At 38.8% G+C, this 23,303-nt stretch overlaps 1 protein-coding gene across 2 annotated transcripts in view; it reads left to right on the top strand.

The window, feature by feature from the left end:
- LOC144662991 (tripeptidyl-peptidase 2-like) overlaps positions 1 to 23,303 on the top strand; it is a 35,453-nt gene that overhangs the window by 6,026 nt on the left and 6,124 nt on the right. For both annotated transcript variants that reach the window (XM_078523918.1, XM_078523917.1), the window contains exons 3-34: positions 814 to 909; positions 2,226 to 2,330; positions 2,698 to 2,822; positions 3,525 to 3,622; positions 3,931 to 3,996; positions 4,293 to 4,378; positions 4,889 to 4,957; positions 5,053 to 5,129; positions 5,619 to 5,746; positions 5,856 to 5,955; positions 6,779 to 6,912; positions 7,364 to 7,415; positions 7,617 to 7,657; positions 7,905 to 7,942; positions 8,591 to 8,656; positions 9,052 to 9,160; positions 9,272 to 9,367; positions 9,930 to 9,991; positions 14,331 to 14,407; positions 15,135 to 15,241; positions 15,640 to 15,794; positions 18,067 to 18,183; positions 18,305 to 18,402; positions 18,726 to 18,822; positions 19,467 to 19,604; positions 20,054 to 20,098; positions 20,394 to 20,590; positions 21,264 to 21,342; positions 21,760 to 21,846; positions 22,300 to 22,355; positions 22,591 to 22,687; positions 23,052 to 23,108. In XM_078523918.1, the coding sequence (XP_078380044.1) occupies positions 814 to 909; positions 2,226 to 2,330; positions 2,698 to 2,822; positions 3,525 to 3,622; positions 3,931 to 3,996; positions 4,293 to 4,378; positions 4,889 to 4,957; positions 5,053 to 5,129; positions 5,619 to 5,746; positions 5,856 to 5,955; positions 6,779 to 6,912; positions 7,364 to 7,415; positions 7,617 to 7,657; positions 7,905 to 7,942; positions 8,591 to 8,656; positions 9,052 to 9,160; positions 9,272 to 9,367; positions 9,930 to 9,991; positions 14,331 to 14,407; positions 15,135 to 15,241; positions 15,640 to 15,794; positions 18,067 to 18,183; positions 18,305 to 18,402; positions 18,726 to 18,822; positions 19,467 to 19,604; positions 20,054 to 20,098; positions 20,394 to 20,590; positions 21,264 to 21,342; positions 21,760 to 21,846; positions 22,300 to 22,355; positions 22,591 to 22,687; positions 23,052 to 23,108 (2,955 nt within the window). The remainder of the gene's footprint in view (positions 1 to 813; positions 910 to 2,225; positions 2,331 to 2,697; positions 2,823 to 3,524; positions 3,623 to 3,930; positions 3,997 to 4,292; positions 4,379 to 4,888; positions 4,958 to 5,052; positions 5,130 to 5,618; positions 5,747 to 5,855; positions 5,956 to 6,778; positions 6,913 to 7,363; positions 7,416 to 7,616; positions 7,658 to 7,904; positions 7,943 to 8,590; positions 8,657 to 9,051; positions 9,161 to 9,271; positions 9,368 to 9,929; positions 9,992 to 14,330; positions 14,408 to 15,134; positions 15,242 to 15,639; positions 15,795 to 18,066; positions 18,184 to 18,304; positions 18,403 to 18,725; positions 18,823 to 19,466; positions 19,605 to 20,053; positions 20,099 to 20,393; positions 20,591 to 21,263; positions 21,343 to 21,759; positions 21,847 to 22,299; positions 22,356 to 22,590; positions 22,688 to 23,051; positions 23,109 to 23,303) is intronic.

Here is a 23,303-nt window from a genome sequence, read left to right as displayed (position 1 = left end):
TTCATTCAGTATAGGAAACTTCTCATTTGAATCTGCTTCGCCGAACTTCGATTGTCCTCGTCGACCAGCGCTTGTGTGAAAGAGCGCTTGATCGGCTTGCGGTTGGACAGGTCCAACTAAAGCTAACTAACTACTTCAGTCCATTTCGTGTCAGGATATTTCGTTGTGCGATTCTTTTCTGCTTGAAACACGCTCTGCCAAGTCCGCCGATGGCAACATATCGTTCTTCCAGGACATGATTTCGAATTATCAACGAAAAAGCAGCAACCATCTCAGCTGAAGTAATGAACTTCACTGTGAATCAACAAAATCCAAGTGTAAACTGATCCGTGGAACCACTAACTACGTCATCCGAGCAAAATTCGTTTCCAGTCTCCGGACCCACTGTTTTGTCTTACCGAGGGCACTTTAGGCGACAAAAAGTCCGATTTCTCTCTCTTTGACATTATCCTTTTTTTAGCTTTTCGAAAAGAAGACATAATAAGCTACCAAAAAGAGCAAAAAATTTTTTTACTTCATAGGCACTTTAAGAAAGTTGAATGTGTAAATTTTAGTTTCAAACTCTTGGAAAGTTTGAGGTGGCGTAAACCCGGAAGTGGTGTTGGATTTTTGTATTTGACCGCTGCGAAGGCAGATAGCAGCAGGCGATGTTCTGGACATAAATGAATTCATTACAGCAACTTCTTTATTGGAAGAAGGTCTTGACCACTTTTTTCTTCAATGATCAATAATTTTAATCAATCCTGTTAAAATTGATTCATTTGTGTATTGTTCTAAATTTCTGGTATTACTAATATGGGAATTAATAAACAGATTCCAGATGACTGGGAGAATCCGTCTGGAAATTTTTTTATTGGCGTCAAAAACGTGTACAGTTTGTTTCCAGTCAAGCTGAAAGAGAGACGTGTGGTAAGTTATCGAAAGCACAGAACATTTGTATTATAATTACCATTAATATTTTAGTACTCAGTTATAGGGTGATTTTTTAATCAAGTGTTGCTAAACCAAAACCAAAGTAATCATCGCCAGTCACAAAGGACGTAAATGCTTTGCAGCTATCAGTGGTGGTTAAGTTTCGTAGCGACTTCCCCAAGCTTCGTTTTCGCTCTTTTAGTGGTGCTATTTTACGCCCTAATGCCTCTTCTTGTCCAATCCAGCATGTGCCGCCAGGGTCGGCTCGTAGTTCTTGGGAGATAAGTAAGGCTTGACAAGTTACAACAGTCTACACTGTAGCAGTAGTATAACTTACTAGTGGTAACCACAGGTTAGAAAGTGCGGGCCTTGACGCACTTAGAAAAGGTACTGGTACGAGAGTGCGTAATTTTAGATGGCAGTGTCAATAAATAAATGATTAAATGGACAAAAGACAATTATCCCGAGTAACGCGTCACGCAAGGAATGCATGTTTTTATCGTTTTGGGAAGTGTAATCGAGCACGCGGTGTGAATTGAGATGTGATTTTTCTCAGTCGGTAAACTCGCTATGTTGTGCTCGCCTTTTATTAACGTGGCGCGATTAATGATAAATCACGCTTAATTGCCGCTAACTGTAAGCGGCCGCGAACCAGTCAGAGTTGTTTTTTGTCGGATTGACAGTTAAGTGAACTGTTGTCGAGCACGCGGTGTGAATTGAGATGTGGTCGATAAACTCGCTATGTTGTCAGTGTTATAACGAATTTCTCGAGAATAACCGTTGTTGGAATCATTCGCTTTGCCGTGGTTTATGCGTGATACAATCAGAGCAAATTTTCGCAAAAGCAACACCCGTAAAACACGTCTGCAAATTGTAATGTTTGATCTTCCCTGTGACAGAAGCCTAGATCTTATGTGACAATCGTTCTTGGAGAACAGATTTTCTCTTCCGGTGTTACGACAAACTGTCATGATTGACACATTTTTCGCATTCCGATCGTTCTTAGTGGAAGAACAAAATTTTCAACTTCCGTTTTCGGTTTGCTTTCTATTAACGTGGCGCGCACGCGTAAAACGCAATCCGCTGGTCACTGTCAAGATTAGGGTTGCGGGCCTCTCTTGGGCCCGCAATTAGGAACTGCGACATTAACAATGCCGTAAACCAATCAGAACACAATGCATTTAGTCTTGGCCAGGGTTCGAAACTGGACCACTCAATCTGGAGTCCAGCATGCTAACCATTAGGCCACGTCACCTCCTGGAAAAAAAAGAACTAATTGGCAAGTATTGTAACCTGTTGTATTTAACTTGCAGAAAGAAAGACGCAAGCAGCTGTGGGACCCACCCCACCAGGTATGCAGTGCAGAGGCAACAAGAAGGCTGGATCAGTGGGATGCCGAACACCCTAATCCTTCTGTGGTAAGGTTGTTAATTTTTATAGCTCACTTTAAAAGGAAGTGACGGCCTTTACTAAGAGTATCTGCACATGCACTTATGAGAAAAATATTATGGCGATGAAAAGGAAACCTCAAAATGATAGTTTTTTTTTAAGTAGAGAATTAATTTTAAAAAATGGCCAGTTTTTTCACGGTGCACTGTCCACGGTGGCTTTATGTACAGACACACACAAAGAGGATTAAGTGAGTAAGTGAGTGCACTGTCCATGAAATTTATAGCTCTGTTAATTTCCATTCCAAAAGTCCAAGCTTCTATTTGGGGTGAAAACAGACAGTGCCAAAGAATGTCATTTTGATAAATATAATAATTGTTTTACTTTTTTCTTTAGCAAGAAAAATTAATCAGAGAAGATCTTCAAGCTCAAGTGGAAATGCTCACCAATCTTGATAAGAACTTCTCTGACACAGGTCCTGTGTTTGACTGTGTTGTGTTTCATGATGGGCACACATGGAGGTAATAACTGACATTATTGCTGACATGGTTATATAATTATTAGGATATCCAGCGAACATTGTCTTAAATTGATGCCTCTCCCTGACCTCTCAAAGGTAGTTAATTTTGCACATTGAAAATGCAGCGTGCAAAGAAGTGCATGTCTGATAGCCAGGGGTTAGTGATTTTTTGAAATTGGGCCAGTGGCTTTTATCCTTCACTTGCCTGACAGGCAAGTGAAAGTTTATGGGGAACATTTTTGAGTTAGTTAATCATGCTTAGAGCGGTTTTCACTTGAGTGTCGAAAGTAAATTGCGTTTGCTTTGGTTTTGCATTACTACGCTTGGTGATTGGCTTAAAAATCTCGCGCCACTTTCTCAGTCAATTAGAACTAAAACCAAAACCAATCGTGACTCGCTCGTGCACGTTTTCCAGCGCTTCGTGCCAGCTACATGTATTTGCTTCAAGTTTTGATTGGTTCACTAGATTGTCTGTGTCCTTTGTGATTGGCCAGAGTAATTACTTTGGTTTTGGTTTTACGACACTCAATTGAAAACTGCTCTATAAGGAATTTTTTGGGCTATGGAAATGACTTTCGGTTTAGTGTGTCCTGGCTACGAGGGGCAAGCTGGAAAGATCTATTTCTTGACACTCTGAAATGAGTCTTTTCACGGACTAATAAAGGATAGATGCAATCAGATTAAACAATGCTCTCTGTTATAGAGCTTGTGTTGACACATCTGAAAGCGGAGACTTGGCAAGCTGCACTCTGCTGACAAACTACAGAGATTCTGGACAATATGCCACATTTGGAAAAGAAGGTTTGTAATAATTTAACATCATGTATTTCATGAGCACACATTGGATATGCATGAGTTGACACTGCAAGTGCTCAACAAATAAGTAAATTCAGTGCACACAGTTTTTCAAAAAAATTAAATTTTTCGAGTTTTCTGTCATTTTTTTCACATAATTTATGTAGAAATGATCTAATCTTTACTACTGATGAAGGCAGCACTGCCGAAATGTCTAGATTTTCATCTAAGTTTCACCACGTTTTATTTTTTAACAGTTCTCATGTCACTGAAAGTGCGCACCTGACATTGTCAGTTCATACATTTTTTTTCAGATTTGTTAAACTACAGCATCAACATTTATGATGAAGGCCAAGTACTATCAATTGTTGCTAATGGAGGTTAGTACATTACTTACGTAATAAACACTTTAAGCAAATGAAAGATCATCGCAGTAATGTACTCAACTTAAGCAGTCGAGAAAAGCAAACCTGACAAAATTTAGGCTTGAACGGGAATCAAACCCATGACCTCTGCGATACTAGACAAAGTGCAGCGCTCTAACGAACTGAGCCATCAAGCCAACTGGGAGCTGGTCACTTGTGAGTTCGTAATATACCCGTGGATGGAGAAGATATGAAATGAATATATGACTGATTCAATTTTAAAGTTGAATAATGTTTCTTTCATTCCATAGGTGCTCACGGCACTCATGTTGCCAGCATAGCAGCAGGTTACTGTCCAGATGATCCAGCTTTGACTGGCATTGCTCCTGGAGCACAGGTGTGTTGAGAAAATGAACACTTATTGCCATTACGTAAGCCAATGTTAATGTAAAACTTGTCTCGCAGTTTCGTTGCACTGTTGCATGAGAAGGTGAACAAAATTTCACTTAGTCTAACACTCCTATGCCACACTGCTGCAACCAAAAATTGCAAGAGCAATGCATTGCTTGCTGCAACTAAAAATTGTAAGACGTGTTTTCTTATGTTAAACTAAGCAATTTATCTTGCAGTTTGGTTTGCAACAAAATTCAGATAACAGTCGGTCATTGGACATTGGCCGACCAAAATTTGCTAATGCCTGACGAAATCCAAAGTGTGGTTAGACATGATGTCCAGACAATTTTTTGATTGTAAATCATTTTACGGCAACACTGAAAGAAAATCTGTCTGACTACAGTTTTGTTTTGTCAAACCAAGATGGTGTCTTAGTGGGACACATGTCCTTTCAAGTGAAAAAAAATTATTTGCCACCCTGGTGTTTATTAAATAAATATATTTTTCTCTGCAGGTTCTCTCAGTGAAGATTGGTGATACAAGACTACAAACAATGGAAACTGGAGCTTCCATGATCAGAGGGGTGGGTGTTGACTACCTCTGTGGCTTAAATATTTAGTGAAATCTTGGCAATTAATATTTTTAATTCTGTATAGATCTGATGAACATTACTTTTAGTTGATTGCAGTTCATCAGTATAAATGTGATCTCATTAACATGAGCTATGGAGAGGCAAGTCATTGGCCTAACTCAGGGTGAGCAATGGTTAATGAATATCTTCATGTCTGTTTCATCTGATGCCTAAAGCCTCATTCTCATATGATCGCCATGATTATTTCTATCGCAACAATGTTAGGCGATCGAAGTGATTGGAAGTTATCTGGGGTTCTCATATAATCGTCCTCATCGCCTGGTATGAGTGAAGACCTACGAAAAAACATTCATTTCAGCCCTAGATCCAACACAATCGCAGCCTTCAATCAAAAAGCAAAACTTGTGGTCTCCTTTCTTCTTAAATATTTCAGTTTTACAGCGCAGAAGGGAAAAAGAAGCTAGAAGGATAGAACATGGGCAATCCAAGCGATTGCCTCAATTGCCGCAGACGTTAGCGCAAGAAGTGATAGAGGCTATAGAAACGATTGGGGTGATTTTTAGAGAACCAGCCTTAAGAGGAAAAGGATGTCTCCAGAACAATCATCACTTGTCCTGGCTAATTTCTGTTTTTTTTTTTTTCTGTATTTCAGACGTGTCATTGAATTGATGAATGAACTTGTGGACAAACACAAAGTGATATTTGTGTCAAGTGCTGGTAACAATGGTCCTGCTCTCTCTACACTCGGATGTCCAGGAGGCACTGCAGAGTCCCTTATTGGTAATTTTCAAAATACCCTCTTGCTTTTTCAAACCAAACTTGTTGTGCATTTAGCTATCAATTTGCATGATAAGCAGTCTTTAATTGTTGTTATAATTTGACTATTTAGGTGTTGGAGCTTATGTGTCCCCAGACATGATGGCTGCTGAATATTCATTGCTAGAAAAACTTCCAGGAAATCAGTACACATGGTCTTCAAGAGGTCCCACGTAAGGAGCTTACAAAAAATAGGCTTTACACTTCTTGTTGATACTAATGGTGGGAGATGTGGTGTCTTAATGCAGGGATGTCGCTAAGAGCCGACTGCCGACTAATTTTACCAGCTGAAAGAGGACTTAAATCCCGCTGAAATTTCACATGAAAACAAATACTTAGGTAAACTTTAAGAGCTGCCAAGGCCAGAAAAGCCAGCTGTGCTTGTTGATGAGCCGGCTTAGTGTTTTCTTAGCTACATCCCTGTAATGGTTGGTGTGCTGGATGCCAGATCATGCAGTCTGGACTGGACTGTAGCACTGGACAAGGACTATCCTTGTATAACATGTTCTTGTGAAGACACTTCACTTTTGTGGCATCTTTCTTTGGTACTTATGGACTGGTGTACGTTTGCACTGGAATATACTTTAACCTTCAACAGAATAACTGTTAGGATTTTAGCTAACTTGATCAGCGCTCACCCCTGACTTCTGGTCTAATCAGGCCACTTTTATTTGCAAGGTGTAAACATGTAAACAATTTCATTTATCCTCCAGAGAATGACTTTTTGATACTCCCCACCTTAAAATACAATCTTCGAAAATTTGAGTTCAACTCTAAATTCTTTTCACAAAGTGGTGTCTAACACCTCTCATTAAAAAAATAATGATAGACAAGTGAAATTACCAGAAAAAAAATTCTGGAGTCTGCACATATTGCATGCCTATGGCCTTTTGATTATCTTGCTCTCTGCACGAATTGCAGGCCTATGTAGGTAATTGTAGGCATGCAATTCGTGCAGAGGATAGATATAGTGATCCAGACTCTTATTTCTTACAGGACAGATGGATCATTAGGTGTCAATATCAGTGCTCCTGGTGGAGCAATAGCTGCTGTACCCAACTGGACGCTCAGAGGAACACAACTGATGAATGGAACATCAATGTCTTCACCTAATGCTTGTGGGGGAATTGGTATGTGTTATATTAATCATTCTAGCTTAAGGTTGGCATAGACATTTCATTGTTAATACATGATGTACCTAGTGTTAGACATTTCATTACTCCTACTTGATGTAGAATGTGATTGACCTTGTGCTCGGAAGCCATGATTAAATGAGAAGAGCTTTCCAGTCTCTCCTCGCTTTTGTTGAGTTTCTCGTTCACCGTAACACAAAACCAACACGAACAGCATGAGAATACAGATTAAAAAAAACACTCCAACCCTTTTTTGTCAAAGGAAAATCCTTTTATTTACTTAGATTTCCATCTACCTTATTGTTACTTATCTTTGCGGGAACTTAATTTTGTAGACAGGGGAAGGAAGGGAACATATTTTTAACAAGAAACAACTAACCAAGTTTTGCCAGAAATTTAGATTTACTACAATTTTTAACAATGCTTTGTGTGTGGTTTTGTTCTCCAGCACTTTTACTCTCTGGTCTTAAAGCAAATAGCATTCCTTACTCTCCTCACAGGTGAGACTTGTACTTTTTCTTCTTAATTTCACCTATGTATTATGTTCTTTGATTAGATCGGGTAGCAGCTTTCGCAAGATCTCACATGAATGCAGTGATTCTGTATAACTCATGTTAATCTGTGCGGTCACTCTTTTCATTGAAGCCTTTACGAACCCTTTGAGATATTCAAAAATAATGCTTCATCTACTTTTTCTACAGCATTCGTAGGGCATTGGAAAACACAGCACTACATGTAGAAGGTAAAGTGAGATGTTTTGCTCATATTTATTTTAAATTTACCAAGTTGTTATAATTCTCTTTTTTATAACACTGATCAATAGCCTTGCAATACAAGACAAGAAATTTATGTCATTTGCCATTCCCTTTCTGGTAAACTCATTATGAACAAAGAAGCTGTGAAAAAGTGATCATATCCACCCTTTCCCTTTGATTGTTTAATAAAATGTGACATTCCACAATAAACTGACCACTTCCTTTTTTTTCCAGGACTTGATAGACTCACTCTAGGTCATGGCCTTCTTCAGGTTTGTCAAGACACTAATTATAAAGTAGCCTATGATGAGGCTCACACTTGGAGTATCATGTGTGAGATAAGGAACCAGCGTACTACAAAACATTTGTGGTCCCAAATGTGAGCCTGCTTCAAGGCTACTCTCAATAAAAGATGTTGATATGTAATGTTGCTAAAGTTAAAATTAATAGCTCTTTCTAAATAATGTGATCACCCAGTTTCTGGTATTGATGTAATTTTATTTTTTTGCCATAGTGGCATTGACTATGAGCAGCAGTTTTTTCTGTGGCAGTGAAAATGGTATGAACAAGTCTAACGATTTTGAAATCTAGTCAGAAACTTTTATTTCTTACATCACAGTTTGGATAACATTGTGGGTGAAGTCTTAGTGGCAAAAATCTGTGAGAAAAAAATGTTCAAAAATAACTTTTGCAAGTTGACTACTGCAATTTCTGCAGTTCATAGCTATATCTTTAAACATGTGAAAGCTATAACTGGGTTTCCCTGTTGCAAGATTTTTGGTGGTAAAAAGGCTTTGTAATCTGATCATTTATTTAGAGCTTAATGAATGGCAATGATTCCACATTGCCATAGTTGTAGAGCTACACCTTCAGCAGTTTTAATTTGTAAAACCTTTAATTTTCTTTGTGTTGTATTTTAGGTGGACAAGGCATACGACTTTTGCAGTGAATTTTCAAGTGTCCCTGAAAGAGATGTTAGGTTTCAGGTATGTTATGTGTATCAGTTAACAAACACGTATTATCACTCATAATCTTACAGCTCATAATGCAGTCAAGATTTCTTCTCTATTATAAAGGTCTACTTAATCTGACAAGACATTCCTTGGATTTCAAACTTGGCAATCACAGACGGCTAACTCTGCATGCATAACTGGCTTAATATGCTAGATCATTTAGATTTCTGCAGGCTGTGCGTGCCTATGTTTCCAGCGTCACGCAATCGTAGGCATGCAACGCATGCAGAGGATATATAAAGTTATCCAGACAGCAATTTATTCATAAACATAAAAATATACGGATACTTTCAATGTCTTTCCTTATTTCTAGCTTTCTAAGAATTTATTTTAATGTGATTTTTTCTGACATATTTTTGTTTGCTCAGATTTCTTGTTCAGGAGGAAATAGAGGAATTTATCTTCGAGAATCTCGTCAGTTGTGTAAACCCCTCAGTGAAAGTGTGTCTGTGACGACAAACTATAATGATGATGTTGGTGAGTTCAGAAAACTAGCAATTTGTGTCTGAAGTAACAAGGAAAAACATTTTGTGCAGTTTCAGAGTGTTCTAACTTCCAGTATATTCTATTTTTCTCTCATCGTGACAGCTAATGATGAAAAACTTAACCTCAATCTTCGCCTGAGTTTGGTCAGTTCTGTGTCCTGGGTTACTGTGCCAGAACATTTAGTCCTCATGAACACAGGTTTGTTCAAATTATAGCGTTGTACTTATCACTGCAATGAAACCTTTTATGGCAAGCACATGTAAGCCAGTCAGAATTAAAACCAAAAACTTGTAACTGGTGCCAAGCACGATCAAAACATTGGTGAAAAAAGTTGCGTTTGGTTTCGATTTGTTACAGCAGTTTTCATTTAAGTTTTTGAAAACAAAAACTAAAGTGATCACTCTGGCCGACTACAAATGGAAGAGTCAATTTCCAGTAATCCAATCAAAACTCAAAGCAAATATGTGTAGCCAACCCGAAGCATGGGAAAACATTTGTGGGTGAGTCACGATTGGCTTTGGTTTTACTTCTGATTGTTTGAGAAAGAGGCACAAGATTTTTTAAATCAATCACAAAACATAGTAAAGCAAAACAAATTCAATTCAGGGTTACTTACGACAATTAATTAAAAACCGGTCTTAAAAAAGGCACAATGATTGCTGTTAAGTACATTGCTCTTTTAAGAGCACCTCTTGTTTAATGTGTGCTTCCAACGTCCATGTTGACAAAGTGGAGCTGAAGTTGAATCCTTTTCTTTCAGTGCGCAGTTTTATTGTGAAAGTGGATCCTCGTGGCTTGCCACATGGTGCACACTATGCTGAGGTAAAGACTGTGTTTTTTCTATTTATCCTAAAAGGGGCTTTGTCACGGATTTTACCAGATTTTTGAACAGCCAAAGTTTATATTTGTGTTGCAGGAAACCTAAAATAATGGTCCATTTTTATTAAAAATTGCTATATGAGAGCACTGAAACTGTAGACGAGCCTCTTTGGCTGTGTATGGCTCGGATGGAGCTTGATTTCTATCTGCAAATTAAGATTATATTTTACTTTAGATGTTCTGAGGTAATGTTTTTCAGTTGCCTACCACTTAATTCAGAACAGTTTAGACCAAAAATTTGCGAAATCCCAATATCAAAATGATGACAATGTGAACCACGCGTTATTGTGGGAGATGATAAAAATGAAAATCCGAGAACAATCATTAAAATATGCAGCTGCCAAAAAAGCTAAAATTTTAAAACGGGAAGAAGAGCTGGAAAAAGCAATTAACAACTTGCAAATATATATGGAAACAACAAGCGACGACGAAAATGCAAAACAAGTTGGGGCTCAGGAATTAGAAAGAAAAAAGGCAGAATTGGAGAATATAATTGAGTACCGCACCAAAGGTGCAATCTTAAGATCGAAATGTAGATGGTATAATGAGGGAGAAAGAAACACAAAATACTTTTTAAACATGGAAAAAAGGCACTACAAACAGGGAGTAATAAGTCAGCTTAAAATTAATGATGATGAAACAGTAAACACTGATAAAGAAATCCTAAATCAGTGTGAATCCTTTTACAGAAACCTTTATAGCTCTCATATGAATAACAACGACACTTATGTTAATAACATGTTTTTCGACGAGAATAATACTAAGATGCTGAACCCAGACGAGCAAATGTCATGCGAAGGCCTGCTGTCCAAAGAGGAATGTTTACAAGCCTTAAAAAATACAGAAACAAATAAAACACCAGGCTCAGACGGAATACCTGCAGAATTCTATAAAGTTTTCTGGAATGATTTGTCGGACTTCCTTGTTAATTCGATTAATTTTGCATATCAAACAGGGCAATTTTCGGTAACCCAGAGACGCGGAATCATTAAATTAATCCCCAAAAAAGATGCAGAACCTTACTTTATTAAGAACTGGAGACCAATAACCCTTTTGAACTGCGACTACAAAATTGCGACCAAAGCTATTGCGAATAGACTAAAAAAAGTTCTACCGAACGTTGTAGATAACGATCAAACTGGATTTCTCAAAGATAGGTTTATCGGGGAGAATATTAGACTCATTGACAGCATAATCCATTACGCAACGGCCAACAAAGTCCCTGGTCTTCTACTTTTTCTCGACTTCGAAAAAGCATTTGATACAGTAGAGTGGCCGTTCATTCAAAAAACATTTAAATATTACAACTTTGGACAATCACTAATCAACTGGATTAAACTATGCTACCATAACACAGAAAGCTGCATTCTCAACAACGGATGGGCCAGCCACTTTTTTAAGCTCGAACGAGGAGTAAGGCAGGGCTGCCCCCTTTCTCCGTATCTTTTTATTCTCTGTGTTGAGGTTCTAGCGGATGCAATCAGGAAAAACCAAAATGTCAAAGGCATCTTTGTGGATGGAAATGAAATAAAAATTAGTCAGTATGCGGATGACACCACTTTAATCCTCGATGGTTCTAAGGAATCTCTTACATCTTCTCTGCATATATTGGATAATTTTCAACGGATATCTGGCCTTAAATTAAATAACAAAAAGACGGAAGCCCTTTGGATTGGTGCTAATGCTGAAAAAGAAGACAAATTATGCCCAGAAAGAGACCTAAAATGGGTTAAAGGAAAGACCAAAGCTCTTGGAGTATGGTTCTCGACTAACCCTGACCTAACCGCAGAGCTGAACTTCAACGAAAAATTGATAAAAATAAAGAATAGCCTAAGCTGCTGGGAGTGCTGTCGACTTACCCTTTTTGGCAAAATTACTGTTCTAAAAAGTTTAATTGCGTCCCAACTTGTATACATTTTGTCTCCCCTCACAACTAATCACCGTGTCTTAAGGGAAATCAATAGGCTCTTCTATGATTTCTTATGGAACGGCAAAGGCGACAAAGTTAAGAGGGAAGTAATGATTAATGACTATGAAAAAGGCGGCTTAAAAATGATTGATATTGAATCCTTCAATAAAGGATTGAAAACCATCTGGGTCAAAAAATATACCGATGTAAACAATCACGGAAAATGGAAATATTTTTTTGACTTAGAACTCCGGAACTACGGTGGCAGAGCCTTTTTCAGCGGCAACCTTAGCAAAAGTGACCTGTCAAAGTATGTCATTTTATCCTATCCATTTATTGTGGAAATCTTAAATATCTGGTCTGAAATCACTTACGAGAATAATACGGACCATTTTTGCTCTCAGAGCCTCTGGCACAACTCCCTTATAAGAATCGATAACAGACCAATCTTCTACAAAAAATGGCAGCAAAAAGGGATTTACAGGGTTTCGCATTTGATGAAAGATTCAAATACTTTCCTATCCTTTGCTGAATTCAAAGATCGGTATGGTATCACTGAAACAAATTATCTTGCTTTTTACGGGCTGTTATCCGCTTTAAAAAAAATCAGAGCACCCTTACACAATAATACAAATATACAATACGAAAGCTTTTATACGAAATTTATGAAAGCAAGTAAGCCAAGCAGACAGGCCTATAAAAAGTTAATTAGTCTTAAACAAAGGTGTCCAACCAATAGTCAAGAAAAATGGGCTACGGATTGCGCCTTTGAAGCCCATGAACCAATAGACTGGAATGCAGCTTACCAGCTATCTTTCCAGTGTACCAAATCTACAAAACTAATTGTATTTCAATTCAAATTGCTGCATAGACGACTGGCGACTAATGATTTTCTTAAAAAAGTAGGAATAAAAGATAACGATCTCTGTAGTTTCTGCAAAACTGAGAAGGAAAGCCTAATTCATCTTTTCTGGTCCTGTAGAGTTGTCTCTACCTTCTGGCAAAACTTTAAGGAACTTCTTGTAAGCCAAAATCTTGCGCTGAGAACATACAACCTTTCTTTAAATATAGTTTTAGGCCTAAGGCCAGACACATCCAAAAATAAACAGAAACTTAATTTTAATTTTCTTGTGGCGAGATATTATATATGGTCCTGTAGGACACGCAACTTGTCCCCTGAAATGAAACATTTCTCTGTCTTTCTGGCATGTTACAACAGCCTCAAAACTGGAGCAGCGTCAAATGATAATCGTTAGAAATCTAAGTGGGTGATAATTATAATTAAACGTATTTAGCAACAAGCAACTGTTAAAAAAAAAATGAAGAAAACCCTAAGGCTAACACTGTACGGAAATAATTGTATTGTAGGCACTTTGTTAGTATTGTAAGTAACGTGTATTGTATGTAAGTAGTCTCTTTAAATGTAACTTAATGTAGTGTAAGTAATGTAAGCAATTGTATTGTAAGTAATTATTTAGTAAGTGATGTAGGTAATTGTCCCGTAAGCAATGTAAGTAAGTGAACTGTAAGTTGTTTTTTTTCTGTGTTTTGCAATTAAAAAAAAAAAAAAAAAAAAAAAAAAAAATTTGCGAAATCCCCGTGATGTAGCTCCTTTAAACTTAGCGAAGTGCAGTTAGCCAGACGTTTGGGCTCGATACTTGTCCCTAACGGCGTCTCGCTAAACGCAGGAATTTACATGGAAGCTAATGAATAGCCTGCGCTGCAGGCGAAACTAAACCCTAGCCAGGGTTAGATAACGTCTGCGACGCAGGCTAGCTAATGATGTGCTAGGACAAGTTGACAAAATGCTGGTGGTAACCTGCAAGGGTCCTGCAATGATTAAAATCCCATACAGGGGGAGTAGCAAACTCCAAGTCACTAGTCATCCCAGAACTGATTCTTAACTCTCGAGGCGCTTGTTTTGGGTTCCTCTTTTTTTTTTTGTCAGTTCAAGAGCAGGTCACGGTTAGCCTCCTCAGCAGACGTTCTTTGGGCTCGTCACGCGGGTGAAACGCGTAACGAGCCCAAAGAACGTCTGCGGAGGAGGCTAGGTTACAGTGGAATTCAGTTTTCTTGAACCTCAAAGGGAAACGAAAATGATTTGAGAAATCGGGGATAAAATTGCACTGTTTGACTGGGTGAAGCAGATTTAAGGAAAACAACTTTCGAGTAGGAGGCTCGGGATAACGCGGGTTCTTCAAGTCGGGATTCTACTGTTGTCAGTTGTTGGTAGAAAATGCTTATGATGGTAGAAAATGCTTATAGTGGAAATACGCTGAGCTCGAAGCTAGTTTGGGACCACGTCATTGAAACAGAGGAACATTTCATTGTTAGTTTGTTATAACAAGATTCTTCTGTCTGTCTTTGTTTCAGGTGTCCGCTTATGATATCAGCTGTCCACAGCGAGGACCTCTCTTCAGAGTCCCTGTAACAGTTATTAAACCAAATAGGTGAATTATTGCTATGTAGCAAAATGAAATTTAGGTAAAGTTTAATGGCCTTAGCGACCACCTCGGGGATTTAGAAAAATTGGTTGTAAATGGAGCTGTTTGCTTGCAGGAATAAAATCTCGTAAGAGACCACCCACTTAAAAGGCGGAAATTGATCTCCTACATGTTCAGATACGACAGTAAACAGTTTTATTTCCCCATAGCATTCTTAAATTTATGTTACTTTTTATGTAGTGCTGAATGATTGCAATACGTCTCTCGGGGATGGAACGGGAGCTTTTATTTACTAAGTTTTATTGAAAACATAAAGGGGGAGGGGGCGCTGAGTAGAGCTTGTCGCGTGCGAGATTGGTCGCAAGAAAATCTTCAACTGTATTAATTTCAAACTCTCTTCTCTGCGGATCAAGGCAGTTTGTCAATTTATTTTATGGAAGCATTGCTTGACTGGTTTCTAGTTAGTACTTACTTCTTTGATATTCATCTTGACTGGAGGTAACCTGCATTGCAGGCGTTTCTGCTTGGCGAATTTCATGTTGTTTACAGCTGCCATGTGAACAGTTTGTCACTGTCACTACCACCTCCCAAGTCCACTCTTTTACTCACTCCAGGCTTCCACGATTTTATCAATCCAACCCTGTAAACATTCAGCACTCTTCCGCCAAAACCACGCCTGCTATTCAGGCTAACTAGAGGAGCTGACAAGTTGTTTTTGTGTTTTAATACCCAGTGTAAGTGAGGAAAACAAATACGTGTACGAGATGGAGGAGATGAAATTCAAGTCTGGCCAGGTCCACAGGAGTTTTGTTAACGTCCCAGAAGGAGCAACTTGGGCAGGTAGTACTGATCACAGTGATAAGTGTTATACGACTGACCTGGAGGGCAATACTTAGTTAGTTAGCTTCAGACCACCCTAACTGAAGAATTTCAGATTCTAACAATAGTGATTTTGTGTGGCCAGACACTAACTTGACCAGGCTCAAGTGGAATGGAGGTCGATGATTCCTTTTTATGCATATCACCCTCGGGGTAGCCTCTTCTCAGGCGTTATTTGTATCGTCAGGAATTCTTCTTCATAGTAGCGTTGCGTGACGACGCAAGTAATGACGTGGTGTGACATGTCACGGAATCTCACTTACATTTCCTGCTTCAACCGTTTCTCTAGTAACAACTTCTAAGATTGTACTCTTAACCGCAAAGAAATTTCCTTGGTTCTTGTTTCTTCTGATCAACAGAATTTTCAGTGTCGTCGCAAGAAAAGGAAGTCAACGGTCGCTTTCTTCTTCACACTATACAGCTGTCACCTCTTTCGTCATACAAGGAACACGAGTTCTCCCAGTTTTTCACCCTAACGCCACTGGGAGAAAAAACACTGAGTTTCGCAGTGAAGGTAACAGGCATTTTACTGTCTAAGTAACAGCTGACATACATACCAGCGGGTTAGAGAATAAGAAATTGGACAGTCTGCAACTCCTAGTTTTTCAGCGGTATCCAGTCGTTTCGACTGGAGACAAGTCGAGGTCGATTCGAGACACATGTAAATTCGATATTTCGAGACAAGCTCCATTACTTGAAGACCTTTCGATACAAAATACTATACTATATATATAAATGACCAAACAAACCTTCGAGCGAACATAAACCTCCGTTGTAAATGAAAACAAACCCATATACCTCCGCAAGAATCAAACATATGTACCCAAGCCAAGTTTTGGTTATGTTTATCTACAAAAGAGATTTGTCTCAATATATTTTTGAGACTTCTTCTATAACTTCAGAACATGTTATGCCTACGCTCAAGAAACACAAATCACATCATGACTGTTAACAAGAGTTACCGAGTTACAACGAGTTATTACAACTTATCACGATGGCCTCTGCGCAGATTTTATTTATGTCGATCAATCGAGTCGCTTCTACGAATTTTAGCTTATTTCATACAGAGATAACAAAAATTACCAAACTCAAACACTTATACTGAACTTTTCTCGAGTTTACATCTAAATTGAAGCAATTTCAGTTTCAGTCTCGAATCGACCTCGACTTGTCTCGAAACGACTTTGTCTCGAGACGACGGTACTCTTTTCAGCGTCATAGCTTTGCCACTTGACAAGTTTTTTCATTGATTTTAGGCTCTGAACAGGGCAAGTGCAAAAGTTCCGGTGCATGTTTGTCATGTCAACTTCCCGCCTTCTTCCCTCTAAAAAAAAGTTCAGAACATTCTCAAAGATGTCAAGAATTTTGTCGAGTGGCAACCATGGCAAACTCGGGAAATGGCGCATAAGCTAAGTCGCGACTGGGGTTGGTTGACTGCTTTTTTTTGTAAGAAATCGTGATTAAAATATCTGGATTCTCGTTCTCAGTTGGTCTTTTTTTCGACGTTTTTGCTTGTTTACAAGCTAAAAACGTAGAATAGGGGTTATGTGGACAAAATTTGGAACCACATATTTGTAAACTCTCAAGGGACTTTTTTAATTTCTCAAGGGACTGTTTTAATTTCTCAAGGGATTGCTTTCCGCTGTGGGTGATCACTTGCGATCTCGTGGAAAAAACGTGACTTGTCACATTTACAAACGTTATATAACAATTTTAAAAGTGACATGTCAGCTTTCTTATCTCAACGCACGTGTGTCTGAAGGGCGATCTATAAAAAGCGTCGCACAAACAATGGATTGCGTAACTAAAACACGAATAAATAATCACTAGCACTTACATCGTTTAAAAATTACAAACGTCAAAAATAAACCATACCAAAAAACTCGCTCTTTTCAAAGATATTATTTAAGTTAAAACAAATGCAAGAGATGGGGGCTTCTTTTAGCTTAGGAGCGGTTAAAAATTAGGCCAAATTTGGTCGCTACATGCTTGCCATTCTATTTCGTCATCAGCCTAGGTCGTTAGGGACGAGACCTCGCGTTGACAGCAATGTCGCATGAATCCGCTTTACAACATGCGATCGTATCTACGCAGTTCGAGTGGAATTTCAGTCAAAGACAGCAAAATTCTTCGTATTTCATCTTCAAATATAATTCGAAAGCATTCACTGTATATATGGCTTTTGTTTAATCCTGGGTCTTGATATCCGACCCTCGCAGAGCCTAGACAAAACGCAGCTTGAGTGTAACGATTTGTTTACGCCGCAATTATATGCGCAATGTTTTCTCCGACAGTAGTCGGAAATATCCGTATTTTTTTCGCGCTTTTTCGTGGAGCAATCGTAACGATACGGCCTTGAACACATTGAACAGCGGTCTACCTATAACAATTCAAATATGGCGTCGCAAAAACAAAGCGTCGAACGCATATTTTGCTGCTTCATTTGCTAATTTCGCTGCCGTAATCGACTGCCTCGAAAGTTCCTTGCAATTTTAAAGTATAGAATTGTCAGATCTCGGTGAAATTTGCACTGTTTATTTTTGTTATGTTAAGGAATATGTGTATAAATTCCCGGCGCGGACGAGCCATTTTTGACAAAATTATATGGCTGCATTTCCTCCGCGAAGATAGGAAATTGTTAAACTAAACTACAAAGAAACTGTTATGATAAATTCGAAGAACAATGCGACTCATACTTCATGCAAAAACGTCGATATCTCGAGCTTTGGCTCCTAAGCTCTTCGTGGTTAAAGGGACTATGTTCTATGTTTTGTTTGTTCCTTTAGGGTGGCCAGACGTTAGAGGTGTGCACAGCAAGATGGTGGGCAAGTTTAGGAGAGTGTGCTATCAAAAGAAGCGTAACATTTCATGGAGTTAGACCCAGTGAAAACAGCATAACATTGGTACGTGCATCACTTTGAGTCTCTAACAAGCCATTAGTCGTGGTATAATATAGCGCACGGCATATATGCATGGTTATTACAAAATCATTGAGAAGTTTTTATTTTATTTTATCTTTTGCAGCAAACGTCAAAGGTTTGCAGAGTGGACATAAAACCTGCCCTAAGAGAAGAGGAAATTTTACCCTCCGTGTCACTTAAAACGCATGCTCAGCCAGTCAGGTACCCATTTTTTTGTCTCGTGTCGTCATGACGTTGTCGTGACGACACGAGATATATGCTATAGAGGGAGGCCATGGAATTTTCCCGCCATGTCAACATTTTTCTCCTACTTGCTTAGTGTCTTCTTAAAGAGTTCTTGAAATGGCATTATGCTAGCGAAAACTACGCGCCGATTTCTTAACTAATTTATTAGCATTTCTATTATCATTTCTGTGTTGAAAGTATCAGTCTTATAGAGTAATATTTGTAGCAACCTGCGTGACTCGCATAATGTCGAATGAGAGAACCAGCTTTCTCACTGCACCGTATTCTCTTTTCTTCAGGCCTTCGGAATACAAGATTAGCCCGCTTGGTTCAAGGGATGTCTTACCAAATGGACGGCAAATCTATGCGCTAACTCTCACTTACAACTTCCATCAGGTACGTCCATGAAAGCACAAATGTCAACGCTATATCAAAATATCAAAGTCCCAGCTATTTTGCGTCTTTACAAATGCATTAGCATGGCTTTAAGACTGATGACGTGAAACTCCAGTGACCATTTCCCCTCTCTCACAAATCATGTTTTTGCAGAGATTAAATCTAAGATGCGACCAATTCGCGGCAGTTCTCAATTTTACCAAAACACTCAATTAAAACACAGTTCGTGGGAGTCACATTGGTCTTATGGTTAGTGCGCTGGATTCCATGTAACCTGAGATCATGCCCTCCCTCCCTACTTGAAAAAAGAACGCCTGATTAGGTTAGATTCCATGCGACAGTTTCCACTTTTTAGCCCAGCCAGGTGGTGTTGTGTCGTATTCTTGGGCAACTTGAGATATTTTACTATCACTGCGATTCTCCACCCAGATAATAAATGTTATAGGTACCGGCGAATTGTTAGGGCAAGCTAATAAAATGCTGGGGGAATAGTTTATGATGCACTAGCATTCCATCTAGGGGGAGTAGAAATATCCCTAGCGGGTTCATTCTGTAAAGCGGAAACCGACTTAGCTTCTGGAAAGGTTTTACTTTACTGTTTTGCATGTAATGTGTATGCTATATAGTTTTGTTTTCTCTTTCAGTCCAAGGCAGGTGAAGTTAGTCCAAATGCTACATACCTGTCAGACCTGTTATATGAATCTGAATACGAGTCTCAGCTCTGGATGATATTCGACTCGAACAAAAGGATGCTGGGAAGCGGAGATGCATTTCCTGACCGGGTAGGACTGAGGTCGAATTTTTTTTGTTTTACGTTCACTTTTAGATGTCTGACGGCCTAATTTTTTTTTAAAGCAACCGCTTTTTGTCGTAATTAAGGAAAATTCAAGTAAAGCAATAAGCAAGCAATGATTTTCTGAGATTTAGGACTGGAAAAAAGTAATACCCCTGGTGGCTTAAGTACCCGGCGTGATGTTAAGAAATCAGCCAAGAGTTCTTAGCTGAAAAAGCCTCAAATAAAAATGTAAAGAAAGTAGATTAAGTGAAAAGCTTGGAGTCGGTTTTCCGTGTTTTTGGTGCAGACAAATGTATGGTTACTAATGCCTTTACTCTCAAATAAGGTCAGTAGCTCAGTTCTGTGGGGAGTCGGAATACCGGTATTTTCGAGATTGGCTAATCAAAATTATTTTGTGTTACTTACTGTTTTGGTTGGGCTTCCTTTCTTTTGCAGTATTCCGTCAAGTTAGAAAAAGGAGACTACGTTCTCAAGCTTCAGGTAGGAGACACATCAGTTGATCTTAAGTGAAGTCGATGCTGGTTAACATAGCAAAGGGCGAAAAAAAAATTTAAAATTCGCAAAGTACGGTAACGAAAAATCGTAAAAATTGTAAATTCTGGATTTCGCAAAGCCGCAACTAAAAAACGTAAAATCTGCAATTTTCGCAAGGTCGTTACTAAAAATCGTAAAATTTGAAAATTTCGTAACAGCATGCATTTCTGGATATTAGTGATTGTAAAAACAGTAACCCCGAATGTGTTATCGTCGTCAGAATTAATTTCTGATTTTGCAGGTTCGCCATGACAATAAGGATCAACTTGAGAAGCTCAAAGACACTGTTGTGTTGATAGAACAGAAGCTCTCCCCCGCCATTACTCTAGACACACATTCATCGCGTCTCGCCTCCATGAAATCCGGCAAGTTCAGTTCGTGCACGCGAGGGCCTGGAACCTGTTGTCCTGTTTACATAACGCCGCTGGCAGATGACAAGTAAGTCGTTTAGCGTTTGTTTAAAGGGGCTATGTCACGCAAGGGGCTATGTCACGCAGTTTTTGGCAATTTCGGCACTGACCAACTGGTCGTAGAATTAACTGAAATATCACAATAATGGCTTAAAACTGTAGAAGAACTCAAAAGAAACACAGAAAGGCCAAAAAGGAGCACGGATGGGCAAAATTCGCGAAGATTGAAACGGATTGCGTTCGGGTTAACTTGAAAAACGTCGGCCCAACTTTTTTCAAGTTTATCTCATTTGGTATGATAGTGTCATTTACAATGCTCGAAAATCATCCTTGGTTGTTACGTGGCCGTAATTTTGCCAATACAAGACTTTTGCTTTGCCAATTTGAAGTTTAGAGCTCCTAATTAACGAAAATAAACAAAACACCCTCCCAATTCGATAACTTTGCTAACAACAGCCATGCAACGTGTTCAGCCAATCAAAACTTCGACGTTGGCTTGGCTAATCAGGTATAAATCCCGAACAAATTCTAATTTGACATGACTTTTCCCCCCTTTCTGCCGGTTGTACGTTCTCCGGCGCTTTCAGCCGCCAACATGTTTCCCTGCGCAAACGTACTTGCCGTCGGTAACAAAGTTTATCACATAAAATGCAAATTCTTCATTTTTTTGCTATTTCAAACAACTTTTCTCTCTAATTTAGGATCCCAAAAGCTGCCAAACCTGGTCACATTCTCAAGGGGACAATTTCCTTCGTGAAAAGTGAGACTGGCAAAAAAGCGGTAAGCATGAATTATCTGTTAACGTGTTTGCTTTTTTTTCCTATACTAAATAACAAAACTTTATCTCAGTATTTTGTATTACTGTCTAAATCTGAAAAAAAGGAAAGCGTTGTTGTTTTCTAGTAACAGTTGTTCCAGGACACAGTTTGGAATTATTTCATGATTCTACTGAATACTCGTTGAAGGAACAGAAAAAAAAATCCGATTTTTATTGTCCAATCAAAATTAGGACGAGCACTCCAAAAGCTTTCACGTGAGCTTGTCCGGTACATCATGTTGCTTAGCAACATCCGTCCCTATCAAATATCGTGGGCTCGATCAATTCTCAGAGATTTCGACGAAAACAGATTAACTGACTTGGACTCAGTTAAAATTTTGCAAAGTGCAATTTTTTACTTATGGTTCTTATTTTTGCAGTGCACATACCCAGTCCAGTTTATTGTCCCTGCTACAGCCAATAAACAGAACAACAAAAACGCCAACACTAAGCCCGAGGAAAAACAGGTTAGTTTAATATAGCAAAAAAAAAAGATGAAAAAAAAAAATGAACCTTTTGCGTACCAGTATCAGGATACAATTTCTCCTTACTCGTCCCCTGTATTCACTATTGTACCAGTTTCGAGTATTTATCCTGTTCTAATCAATGTTAGGGCCGAACTGGGTTACACTTCCAAATCTCAGAGATAATGAAAAGCAAGCGCTTATCATTTCGAGTTCTTTGGGTTTGCATTTTGTCCATCCGTCCGTTCCCTTGCTCTCTCGTTCGTTCGTTCGTTTTTTTTTTTTTTCTTCTTTCTTTCTTTCCTTCTTCTTCTTCTTCTTCTTCTTCTTCTTCTTCTTCTTCTTCTTCTTCTTCTTCTTCTTCTTCTTCTCTCTTCTTCTCTCTTCTTTTTTCACCGCTCGTATTTCTCTTATTTCGATAACTTACTATTGGTGACTCTCTGTACAATTTTTCAGCCCAAGCAACAGTTCGAAGAGGCGATGAGAGACCTAAAAATTTCCTGGATACCAAAGTGAGTGCGATCTTCCTCCCTCTTTGCAATTTTATTGTAGTTCAGACTTAGTATTTCGAGAAAAAAATATTTCAGGTCTCTGGTTAATAACACTTATTTTGAATCACATTATGTTTGAAATTTAGTAAAAGGATAAGATTATCTATGTATTTTAACATTTTCTTTCCTAAGTATGATGCGTGATGTCTCCAAGTTTGTTTTTGCTGATAGTTCACTAAATTTGTTTTTATTTCAGACTTGATGACCTTAGTCTATTTGATGAGTTAGCTGAACAGCATTCTGATCATCTACCGCTTCATGTTGCACGGCTTCATTTCCTGGATAACTGCCAGGTATGATAAAAATGTCCACTGTTTTGACCCTTGCTCAAAAATGTGGATTTTTCTCTTTTCTTTTTTTTTTTGGTGATGTGCTGGTGATGAGCTATCGAGTCTTGGGTATACTCCTACCTATTAGGCCAACAAGCTTTTCCACTAAAACAGGTTAAGAGTAGCCAACTGATTCAGTGCCTCTAGACGTAAGTTTCCCCCAAACTCCTTTACCCCCAGCAATTCCTTTTTGTAGCCCAAGTTGATGAGATGCAGTGGGAAATGAACACAGTCAGATCAAATACTGGACGTCTTGTTTTCGAGCCACACACTCGCCTGAGGGCGCTCTCATATATCTATTTTTTTGTTTTTTATTTCGCTCAAACAGGATCGACTTCAAAAGCTTCCACAAATTATAGATGCAGCGGATAAAGTCATACAGATGGTAAGGGAGAAAAGTTATGTTCTAAAACTTTTTGACTGACCGACCGACCGGCTGACCCACACTGTCTGACGGACTGACTGACTGACTGACTATCTGACTGACCGACGGACTGACTGACTGACTGACTATCTGACCGACCGACCGACCGACCGACCGACCGACCGACCGACTGACTCCGACACATGGATGGAATAA

Source organism: Oculina patagonica, chromosome 8 (genome assembly GCF_052425735.1).
Source record: "Oculina patagonica isolate OP01 chromosome 8, crgOcupat, whole genome shotgun sequence".
Lineage (NCBI taxonomy): Eukaryota > Metazoa > Cnidaria > Anthozoa > Scleractinia > Oculinidae > Oculina > Oculina patagonica.
This window is presented reverse-complemented; position numbering and strand designations above follow the sequence as displayed.